General features: G+C 36.1%; 1 protein-coding gene across 3 annotated transcripts in view; it reads left to right on the forward strand.

Moving 5' to 3' along the window:
- The first annotated feature begins 781 nt into the window (after positions 1-781).
- The window catches only part of LOC137285241 (CUB and zona pellucida-like domain-containing protein 1), a 39,855-nt gene continuing 28,397 nt past the window's right edge, over positions 782-12,239 (forward strand). Inside the window, exons 1-2 of one of the 3 annotated variants that reach the window (XM_067817539.1) lie at positions 782-1,078; positions 1,394-1,424. In XM_067817539.1, coding sequence (XP_067673640.1) covers positions 1,025-1,078; positions 1,394-1,424 — 85 coding nt within the window. In that variant the 5' untranslated portion in view covers positions 782-1,024. The remainder of the gene's footprint in view (positions 1,079-1,393; positions 1,425-12,239) is intronic. The other 2 variants (XM_067817540.1, XM_067817541.1) reach the window with 2 other exon arrangements.

Here is a 12,239-nt window from a genome sequence, read left to right on the forward strand (position 1 = left end):
TGACAATCAGTACATGAATTAAGGATGAAAAGAAGGGCAAACGAACGTCCAAGAAATCTACGAATTTTCTATTTTTTCTGGAAGAAAGTCTATGTACATTTTATTTATTTCGTAAAAAATGTTATTAACTGAAAGTGAAATATCAGTTGCGTGAGGGAAAAACATGAACGTACAAGCATTTGACGTGAAAAATATTTTGCGAGAGAGATCATGAATACACAATGCTGTTTATATTGTGGGCAAATGCAAAATATGCCATATTTGAAATTACACTTTCTCAGAAAAATACAGGTTGTAATCCATAATTATCCGGGATTCGAACCCACAAGCCCATATGCTAGAAAGTTCAGGAAAACACTTGTTTCTTGAAAACATCAAATGATAACCTAAAGGCATGATTCAAATGAAATATCCACACCAGATTCTGTTCTGCGAATCGCTTGCGTCCTCGCGAGTGTCAAATGCTTAATATACATGGTTGTCATATTGTTTGTAGCTTTCATAGTATAACTGACGGTTTCTCATTTAAGCAACCGAATGGGCATTCGATGAAATGTTCAGTTATATCCAATGCCAGATTTGCAATGCATTGTTAATAGAGGTCCATAAGCGATATGTTTTCACACCTGGGATATTTACAACAGAATTCTCATTGCTTAGAATACGAATGAGTTCATAGCATAGCATGACCTGGCTTCCCCAAAGAATTCAATACACAATATGCAATAAAACATAACAAATGCGTAACGATATTTATAGGCATGCCCGATATGTTTATGACATTGTTCTCTGGGATAGATTAGTGCAGATTGGAGTAATCAGTTGATTTTCTGATCTATATAGCGATGGTGTATTGATAAACACAGCCGGCAAATAACAGAAACCGACAAATAACAGAAAAAACCCACAGCAACCCCAACTGAACAATGAGACCGGTTAACGGTGACAGCTCTGCGTAGTAATCTGCTCTGACACAATAGTTTGTTCCGGGTAGAGCGAGCCAGTCAGTTGACAACGGGTGGCAATGGCGGGGTTCAGAGGGCTGTTTATCCTTCTTCTTGCAGCAATTCTCGGACAGGTATGTTCTTTTCCAAATACTTTACTGTACTAAATCCACAGCAATAACATTTTTACTTAAAGTCCATTTTCACATAGGCTTTGCTCATATGTTATTGCAAAAAATCTGTATTAGTATTTAAAAAGTGGTTTAAGGTTTAATATCTATATTCATTATTGTGAAAGATTGAACTATTTACTTATTTTACGTACACATATCTACAAGTATGTTTTAACTTGTGTATATACTGATGTTGTTTGCGCTTTGTTAAATACCAGACGTGAATGAAACAAAGCTACCGTTATCGCCAGTCTGATAAATATCTTTTTGTTACAGGCCTCATTGGCTTTCACCACCACCACAACTGGTAAGAACTTAAACGAGACTAGCACATAAGTATAGACCTGTTTTGTCACGTATCACGTGTAAAGGTTTCCACAAGAAAGAGTACTATTTCAAGAGAATCCTTTTGCTGACAACTTCTGCTGACATAGCCGAGTGCTTTGTGTTTTACAAAAGACCCCAAAGTGGATGTTTATGTCCATCCTTAACTATAGCTGCATTAATTAGAGCTTCAGGTGCTGAGTGATATAGGCAATTCACTGTCGAGATCTCACCTGTCCTCTAAAAATGTTAGTAATGCTCTTTACTCAAGGTAGTTTGGTATGCACTGAATAAATTCAGTCAATATCTGTTATCAATCGCTTCTAATCACCATGTAAGATCCATGGTATCTAACATGCAAGATCTATCAAAATATTTCCTTATAGGTGTGCCCAAGTTTCGTTTTGAAAGAAAGCCATATGCATACTCCATTGTATGCTTGAGTAGCTTATTGACGACGTATGAATAAACTTATGGTTTTCATTAAGCAAGGTGAACAAGTTACAGTTCCAAATGTATATGTGCACGGATCTGAAACTGTATTGTTGACAAACTGTGAACTGCTTTCTCTGATGTGACATTTGATAAGAAGCGCGTGGTATCATGTTACGTTATGCAATGACACCGAACACGAATATCTTCCAAGAAAGTTTAAATTATACAATATAATGGGTAAATGTTGTTTTCTTAAACCCCGAGAGGTCTTAAGTGCACATAAATCATAAATACGCATGAGTGGGCGGAGCGTATGTGGCCAGTTCGTACGTCTGAGCCCTTAAACCCCGACAGGTCTTAAGTGCACATAAATCATAAATATGCATGAGTGGGCGGAGCTTATGGGACCAGGTCGTGCGTCTTTCTTACGCACAACTTCTCAGTTGAACACGGAAGAGCATTTACTTCTGCTCAGTCGTGTAAAGTTGAAAAGCGTGCAGTGAGAGTGTATTTCATCCTAACTACCATTTCAATGCTACGTAAAATAAAGACATGTCCCAAATCGATCGTAATTATGTAAGGTACCGTTGATAATTTACCGCTGGGGCGGGGTGATGATGTTTTTTTTATGACACCAAAGTAAGTCTACCAAGTGACCCCCAGGGTTGGCATGGGCAAAATCAATGAAAACACTCCGTGTACATGTTTACCACTGTACATTCATTATACCGTATCAGTTATGCATCGTTGTATGAAAGAGTTTGACATGGAAATGGAGTGTTGTTGTCAAGTCATAATTACAGTATATTTTAATCAGTCAGTGATTCCAGTAAATTCATAAAACCGAAGAATATATAAAATATATACATTTTCTTCAGCACTGAGCCTGTTTTGTTTCCACTAAGCAGTATGGGTGAGCATGCACCTGAAGAAAATTTTACAGCATGAATTCTACTCCTTTAGCATGGATGGTTATAAAGTGTTTGCTCATCCTGATACCCAAGTCCAGCGTTCCCCATCGTGATATTGCTGGAATATTGCTAAAAGTGAAGTAAAACCATACACACTCTTTCAGCAGAGTGGTGGGTTGTTTGCAGACTTTCCCAGTGTTGGAACTGAATTTGGTGTTTGGTGATCAATGCTTGGGTTATGTGTCATGTTCTTTAATAATAAACTTGAAATATAGGTGTGCTTATACATGAGAAACACTTTTTAAAGGACACCTTTAGTACAGTTTACAAAAGGCACCACATGCACATGTGACTCTTAAGACATCAGAAGTTTACATGTTTGGGACAGGTTTGGAAATTATGAATAAAGTGTAAAATGAGAGGTAGTTGTTTATGATGCCTCATATCATACCAGTCACATCACAGTCAAGGATATCAACTGTAAATATTTGCATTGAGGTAAGAGTAAAGCCAATATCGGTGGCATCCTATAAATGCATCTGAACACTGACAATCATGTTCTCGGTGGACATGTCACAGTGGACATTTTCTGTCCAAATCATGGTGTTACTTGTCTGTGTATTCAGAAATGTAGAGCATCAGCTGACCAGGTAAAACATAACCATTGTCACATTTTCCCATAAAATGACAAAAGAAATCAATTTTGTTTAAGGTGTTGTTTTTTTTACAAAAAAACCCAATGCAGAATGTCTTCCCAAATAGTAGACTTGAAGAATACCATGTTAAAAATAATGATATGTAGTACTAAAGTCATTATGTTGGTATAGACACATACCTTTATGTCTGTCGAAAAGAATCCAACAAACAAGTAATGCCTTTGGTTAACCAACAATGACTGTGTCAGTATATGGCAGTTATAATTCTATGACACTGAACATTATACCCTTTGTATTTGCAAAAGCTTAGCTACCACTGTAAAATAAACAGGGCTATAAAATGATCTGGTATTTGGTTATGAACTCATGATAGGAAGCTACATTTCACAAAAAGGCCAACAGAAACAAAATATGGAAAGATCTGGAGCAAATATAACTCACAAAGCTGAATATTTTAAGAAGGGATGATTTTCTTTTTTCTAAAACTTACAGCATACTTATTAGATAGTAAGACATAGCATCACATGTCATAGAAAATACATCATGGCAAGTTATTGGCATGCGTGACATGTCCTGCTGGAACACCAGTTGACTTGAACTACCTTGTTGACTTGAACATTAGCCACCCAGTTACAGTTAAGTTATTAGAAAACATGTGAAGAAGCACATTCTAATCCTGCTGATTTGATGACTGATTGTCAATATGAGGAGAACACTGACAGAGGATGTCTGTACAAGGGGTGGTTACATTAGGTACTGATGTGGTAGCCACTGGTGGTTCATACAACTGCAGCAATCAGTACCTAAGAACTGTGACAGTGATACTGCTTGTCATGGTGACATAAATAATCTCTAAACATTGGAATTACTTGTAGTTTCTGGGATACCCAGAATATGGTAACATTCATAAGTTCCTTAATGATGCTGTACCTTTCTTTTTATTTGACTCTACATTATACAAGAATCATTAGTCCCATGCACTTGAACTTAAGCATGCAAACCCTACAGTTTATGGAGTTTCAATATTTCCTTTGTACAGATGATAGTAAATTGCATTTCAAACATGTGGTCAATTTCTGATTGTACTGGGTGAAAAGTTCTTACTTTCAGAGGTTTTTAACTATTTCTATTTGCCATACACCCTTGACCAGAAATGGAATATTGCCCTTAACACCTACAGTTTATGGAATTTTGAAGATGTTCTCTAAGCTCATTACAGTAAACAGCATTTCATACTTGTGAACACGTTGTGACTAGCTATTCAATAGTTCAGAATTTTCAGGGATTATTAGCAATTTTATTTGTCACATGACCTTGACAAGATATGGAATTAACGCCTTTAAAATCTACAGTTTAGGGAATTTGGAGATGTTCTCTGGGCTGATGATAGCAAATTGCATTTCAAACTTGTGATTACCTTCTCAATGTACTTGGCCCATACTTCTATTTTTTACAGATTTTTTACTCGTTTATTCGTCACATGACTGTCACCAAAAACGGAATAACGCCTTTAAAATCTACAGTTTAGGGAATTTGGACAGGTTCTCTGGGCTGATGATACCAAATTGCATTTCAAAACTTGTGATTAATTTCTCAGTGTTCTTGCTCAATGCTTCTATTTTTTAGGGATTTTAAACTATTTTATTTGTCACATGGCCTTGACCACACATGGAATAGGATTTTAACGACATACAATTTATGTCCTACACTGTTCCTGCCGAATAATAAGCTAGGTTACTAAGACTGATCACATGGTCACCACTTTGTATAGGAATTTATTCATGGGGATCTATTTTTACCTATAAATCCAGCACAGCTGCACGACATTGGCAAGTGGGTGCATGAATTACCCTTACTAAATGCTAAATCTAGAAATTCAACAGTGCCGCTGCATTCAGTTCACAATGCTTCACTTGAGAGCAAGAGTAGACATCAACTGAATTCCAAGCCGTCTGCAAATTGTTGATCTGGACTAGGGGAGCACCCGAACATGGGATGAATGGTGAACAACCTGTGAACATATGAAGTTAGTCATTAATAAAAACATTTTGTTTTAATGTCATGATAACCCGAAGGGCGCAAAATATGAGAAATATATAATGGAATTAAACATAAAAATGCCTTATTGGACAATTATGGTTAAAATCTAACGTGGCAGAAACCTTTATTACATTTATTTAAACCTTCAATACATTTATTCACTGAATGGAAAAATGACAAATATGTCATTAGCCATGCCATCTGTGACTAAAACTTTACATATGACCTTAAAAAATCACATTTGATATCTCATATCACAGGCCCCCTTATGTAACTGAAGGAATCACAGCAAATTTAAGGAACTGCATCTCAAATGTAAACAAACGCAGCCCACTCGCGAAACAGTCTTTTCCTAAAAACATAAGCTATTGCCCCGACAACACCTCATACCTAAACGCATTCAACACGGGTGGTCAAAGATGGATAAGTATAAAAATGTAATAGTAGGAACTAAAAAGAAAACTCACCGAGATGGGTGTTTCTTCCAACGACGCCATGTTTTGCTGCGTGAGTTTCCGTTCGCGACCAACAAATCACGGGTGTGAGCCGAAAAATCTCCGAAGACGGCCGAGTGTGTTTCAAGTATTACCGACATTGCTTCCGATATGGCCGATGTGTTTCAGTTATTACCGCTAAATTGCCGATATGGCTGCAATTGTTTCGCGAGTGGGCTGCGTTTGTTTACATTTGAGCTGCAATTCCTTCAAATTTGCTGCAATTCCGTCAGTTACTTAGGGGGGCCTGTATCAGATCATGCATATTTTATTTGATATTTGTCAACTACCTTTCCCAGAGATAGGGGATGTTGAGTTTGACTTATTGTACCCATATCAAGGCATAACTGATTGTGATTACACTGCCATTTAGGAAGTGATCAGATGTAATGTATGTCATATTTGGGATTACACTTTCTTAGTAAAGTACAAATTCTAGTACTTTTTTGGTTGAGTCGTATCTGGGACTTGAACCTGCACCCTAATCGCCAGCACAAAAAGTCAGCTGTCTAGACGGATCAGCCACTGCGACTTCCTTACTTTTCTCTCTTGAAGGTTGTGCCTGAAATGTCAAATCAATATCAATCGTTAGGTTCAATTGTACATGTTTTTGTTTATTTTTTGTTGTTAGTAAATGCCACGCTCAACAATATCTAAGCTATATGGAGAGGTATAGTAATAAATAATGTCATGTTTACCATTCTTTTTTTTATCTCACATTATGTGATTAATGTTAATAATGTTATAAAATTTACTAAAAATGAACAAGAGTAGACAAACATATTCAGTGCAAAAGCCACAGATACTAATCCATATTTATTGACATGTTCATGTACCATGTCTGGCTTAGTTATGGATGTGAAAAAATACATTTTAGGTACAAAGACATACTATTCAAAAACTGTCCATAATAGACTCTTCCTTAATTGTATATTGTTCATTATATACTACAAAAAAAAAAAAGAAAGAAAGTGGGAACATCACAAAATTTAATAGTCATATATAAACTGAATCATGGTGAAGTCATTTATACTCTTAGATAAATGTAATTTTTTGTGTGCTTAATGGGCACTTTAAATAAAATTCAACATTCGTTGAGTTTGAGTGAAAAGAAACATTGTCAAAAACAGCAAAAATAAAAACAAAAACAAGGGTGTTGAAACACACCAGCACCAAACTCCCAAACACAACAGCCTAGTGCATGAAGAAGACAGACTTCCTTACAATGCACAGGTAATGGCAACAGGGCACTGGCAGCATATTTAGTGATAACATCTCAACCTATATAATGTGTTGACTAAAGAAGAATGACTATTAATCATATGTCCATGATAGTTCTGGTTCTAAATATGTGTTCCTAATTAAACATGATTTGTACACTGACCAAAATGTGTCTGTGATCCAATGTACCAGCCTACAGAAAAAGTCAATTTGTCCCGATGGATTGCTGGATTCAAATATCATTGCTTCCAAAACGAGGAATATATAAATACTTTACGTCTAACCTGTACACTTGTTGTTCTTCCAAATTAATGATGTATAATATCTTGGAAAAGTGGTAATCAGCATCGTGTCACAACTACAATGAAACAGGGTCATCAGAAGTTGACATATTCCCCTGGCACCCAAATATTTAAAAGAATAGTTACAGTGGGTATGATAGGTGAGATGGCTAAGGTGCCAGGCTAGTGACCCAGCGAGGTTGAGGTGTCAGGATCGAGCCCAACTGTGATCGGGTGTAAAAAACCTTGACGTAAACTTTGTGTGCCGACTATTTCAGTGTTGCAGACCTCTAATGTACAGTGCACAACCCACAAATCCGTTGGCATATGACCAGATGGTGGCCACATGAATACTGGCAAACTCCAGTACAGCAACATGCAGTGAACTTGGACGAAGTACTGTGACTATGTGTCCCAGTCCACCCAGCTGTGAATGGGTACCTTGTAAGGATGGGAGAGTCACAATAAAACGTGGTGCACCTAGTGGCAGCATGAGTTGCATACTCGCCAGGGAGTTGATAATCTACATTGATAATACAATGTGCTGTTCAGATTGACATCCAGTGATTGAGGGAAGCAATACCAGTTCCTTGAGCATGTACTAGTGCGTGAATGTGTGTGCTATTTAATATCCTATGTCATGTCATGTCATGTCATGTCATGTCATGTCATGTCATGTCATGTATCATATCATATCATATCATATCATATCATATCATATCATATCATATCATATCATATCATATCATATCTCACTTAAGGTTAAAGTCCAGCTTCACTAATTCCAAATCATTTCCAAAAATATAAATGCCATATATCTGTAATCAGCAAAGTCACCATTTCAAGATCTCTATCATATATCTGCCAAGATCTGTTGAAAGATATCAAATGGTTTTCGAGTTGTGCTCTGGGAACAAAGCCCATCCCTCTATTTTGAGACCAAGTCCAAAACGTTTCCATGGAAACCAAGAAAAGAAGTCACAAAAACCTGTAAATACCAAAAGGCACCACCTTGGGGTCTACCACACGTATCTACCAAGTTTTACTGACAGATATTTAGAAGTTTTTTGAGTTCTGCTCCGGAAACGAAACACACCTATAACTTTTGAGACTATGTCCGAAATGTTTCCACGGAAACCGAGAAAATAATGAATCACAAGAGTCATCAGAAGATGACATATCCCCCTGGCCCCCACATATTTGAAAGGACAAATCATCTGACAGTTACTTAATGTCTTTTTAGACTAAGTCTGAATTGTTTCCATGGAAATCAAGAATAATATAAATGCCATATATCTGTAAACAGATAGGCACCACTTCAAGATCCTCCATTTTGAGATGGAAGTCCGAATTGTTTCCCTTGAAATCAAGAAAGTGATAAATCACACAAACCTGTAAATAGCAAAAGGCACCACTTAAGGTTCTGACTGATATATCTACCAAATTTTGGAGAAAAATACTCAATGGTTTTTGAGTTCTGCTCCGGAAACCCACTGCACCCTTTGACTAAGACCAAAACGTTTCATAGAAAAACAAAAAACAAACAAAAAAATGCCAAAAATCTGTTAATAGCAAAAAGCACAACCATACGTTGAGATTACTGTATCTATCAATTTTGGTCTAAAAATATGGAACGGTTTTTGAGTTATGCTCCGGAAACAAAATGATGATGGACAGACGGACGGATGGACGGACAGTCGAGGCATCGACTATGTCCCCCCGCATTACATGCCAGTAGGATATTAATTCATCAACATCACATCAATATCTAGGAAACACCTTTTTCAAACCATCCTGAGGAAAAACTTTTTTTTGTTGATATTTGGGTTGAGGAATAGAGCTTTGGAAAGGAAATCCTTACAAGATTCATCAGAAATTTTGATGCCAAACTTATTGAAGTACTATAGACATGCCTTCCTAAATAGATTTCCAATGTTTTAATGAAATCAGTACTTACACTTAAGAAATCATCAATTTTGTACCATATCGTTCCAAATATGCTTCTCTAGCATGAATCAGAGCTCATGAGTTTTCTAATCCACACAAGTTTGATCACTTTGACATTTGCAAATGTTTTCATCATTCCTTAACCCCCTTCTTTTACTGCTTTACACACAAGGGCCCTCTTTATTCTATCTGGTTTATTTCACAAAGAATAAAAAGTATAAAAGAAGCCAAAATGATATATAACATATCTTAATGTGTTTGTCTCATCAGCTTCCTCTATAAATGTTGTTTGGGTATACAAACTGACATTATGGTACAATGAACAGATCACTGCACAATAGATGAAATCACATAATAAAGAAAGATCAAACACATAATAATCATTATTAACATACCTTATCAAGATACAATCACATCAAAATAGTTCAGCTGCTGCCTATTTTTATTATGATGACTATAAAGTCTTTTAAAATGGAAAAACTCCATATATTACCTAAAGCCTTCAAATCCATCAAATCCATCAAATCCATCAAATCCTTCCACATTACATTCATAACAATGGTCAAAACATACCAGATGTACACATACAACTTGTACACATGAAACTGTGTTATGTGCAAGATTACACATTCTCAGTAAAGTACATTCTAGATCCCATCCAGGATTTGAACAGACACTCTTCAGTAAATCACCACCATACAAAGTCAGTGTTCTAAGCAACTCAGCTGTAAACATGGCTATAACGTCTGACTTTCAGCACATTCAGTTAAATATATTAGTTATGGTGCTTGGTCATAATTGTGTTATACATGCTCTGACACTGAACAAGAGTGTAAATCACAATTAAATAACAGTTCACACATGGTACTCTACAAAACAGCTTGCACAAGAAAAATCATTTAAGTGATAAAAAGCTAGTTTTTCTTATTCAGTGTATTTTGCTGTTATCATCAGGTTATTATTATAACAGGTGGAATGGATACTTACAAGCTGTTGTGAAAATGACTTATTTGTTGCATGAAATATTTTGAAACTATTTAAGTCAGTAATGCCTTGTCTTCCTATTTGATGTTTACATGTGCACTTATGACCCTTATGCAGCTGTCCTTAAACCTACAGAAAGGTCTGAACATAGACAAATCTTGAAACATCTGCACTAGGCAAATCTGTGATTTGTGTTCTGTATATGTATGTCACTTCTCAGAAAAACACATCAGTCATAAGAAGATGACGAATCCCCCTAGACCTCACATATTTGAAAGAAAAAAAACCCATCTGACCGTTACTTTATGTCCAGCTTGAATGTTTTCTGACAAGGTCCAATCCATGGAAATCATGAAAAACATAAATGCCAAAAAGTCTGCAAATAGCATGAGGCACCACTTTGGGATCTTCCTCGTATATCTGCCATGTTCTGTTGAAAGATATTGAAAGGTTTTTGAGTTGTGCTCCGGAAACGAACTTCCCTTTTGAGCCAAAGTCTGAATTGTTTCCAGGAAAAAAATATGACAAAAAACGGTAAATAGCTAAAGGCACCACCTCAATGTCTGTTTGGTATATCTACCACTTTTACTGAATAATATTGAACAGTTTTTGAGTTATGCTCTGGGAAGAAAATCATGATGGACAACCCGACGGACAGACAGATGAGATGTCGACTATAAAAGGGAACTGGATGAAGTTTCAATACTTTCTCCTGTCCAACATATCCATAAAGAAGAGATTTTTTTGCATTGAAATAGCTGTTAGAGACAAATTAGGTCTACTATAACCCTCAGGTAACACTATTTCAAAAATGCTTTGCAAAATGTAACTACACAACTTCCTGTTCATTAATGGTCAGTTGTTTGTCTTCCTCTACTGACACAGCAGAGTCTACTACATTAAAGAAATATGATTTTGATACTCATGACCTCATGTGATTGGGATTTAAAATTGCTTCAACAACCCCACATTAGTCAGTTTTTAAAAAATGATAAAAATTTAATCCTGATAACTTAAGAAGTTTATTGGTTACGCTTCTCAAAGTGAAAAAACCCCCTCAGAAATACAAATCTAATGAATAAGGGAGAGTCATTAAATTTGATAATGAGACAGCCTGGACCAGAAGACTTACTAAACATGGTATGTACTAAACATGGTGTATTTCTTATGTTAAATAAGAAAGAATTAACAGCCATGAGACTAAATACTTGTTTGAAAGCCATTAATAAAGTGTTTTTTAAAAAGAAAACCATGTCTATTCATTTGCAAAAAGGGTCAAACAGAAAGAATGAATCATATGCAACATTGTTTACTTCAATTAAAAGGGTTTGTGACATGTTGTGCCAACAACAGTGAACACATTTCATACTCACAATACTCACATCTTGTGACTTTTCACTGAGAAGATTAACTCAGACACTCAAATAGTGGCAGTGGTGACTTTATCCTAATTTGTTGTCAAATTTATCGGTTCTATAAATTTAGAAACCAGATAACAATGACTCGATGTGGGCTCTTGTCACTGATAGACCACAAAACAAAGCTCTGTTCAAATCTGGGCCACTACAAATCCATTCTATTTAAAGTAGCCATAGCTTCACGCCCAGTTCTATGAAATCTGTCACTATTTGCCAACTGGTATCCATGGTAAAATATCAACAGGAAACCATAAAAGTATGAATTATTATAGTGTGTACTTGCCTTTACAGGTTGCTTAAAACTGAAGTGTTTTCCCATTAACTTCCACAGCAACATTATGTGTCATTGAAAAATAACCTCTTTTAAAAGGCTGTTAACATGTTGCTGAAAAATTATCACCATATTTTAGC

Source organism: Haliotis asinina, chromosome 5 (assembly GCF_037392515.1).
Source record: "Haliotis asinina isolate JCU_RB_2024 chromosome 5, JCU_Hal_asi_v2, whole genome shotgun sequence".
Taxonomy (NCBI): Eukaryota; Metazoa; Mollusca; class Gastropoda; order Lepetellida; family Haliotidae; genus Haliotis; species Haliotis asinina.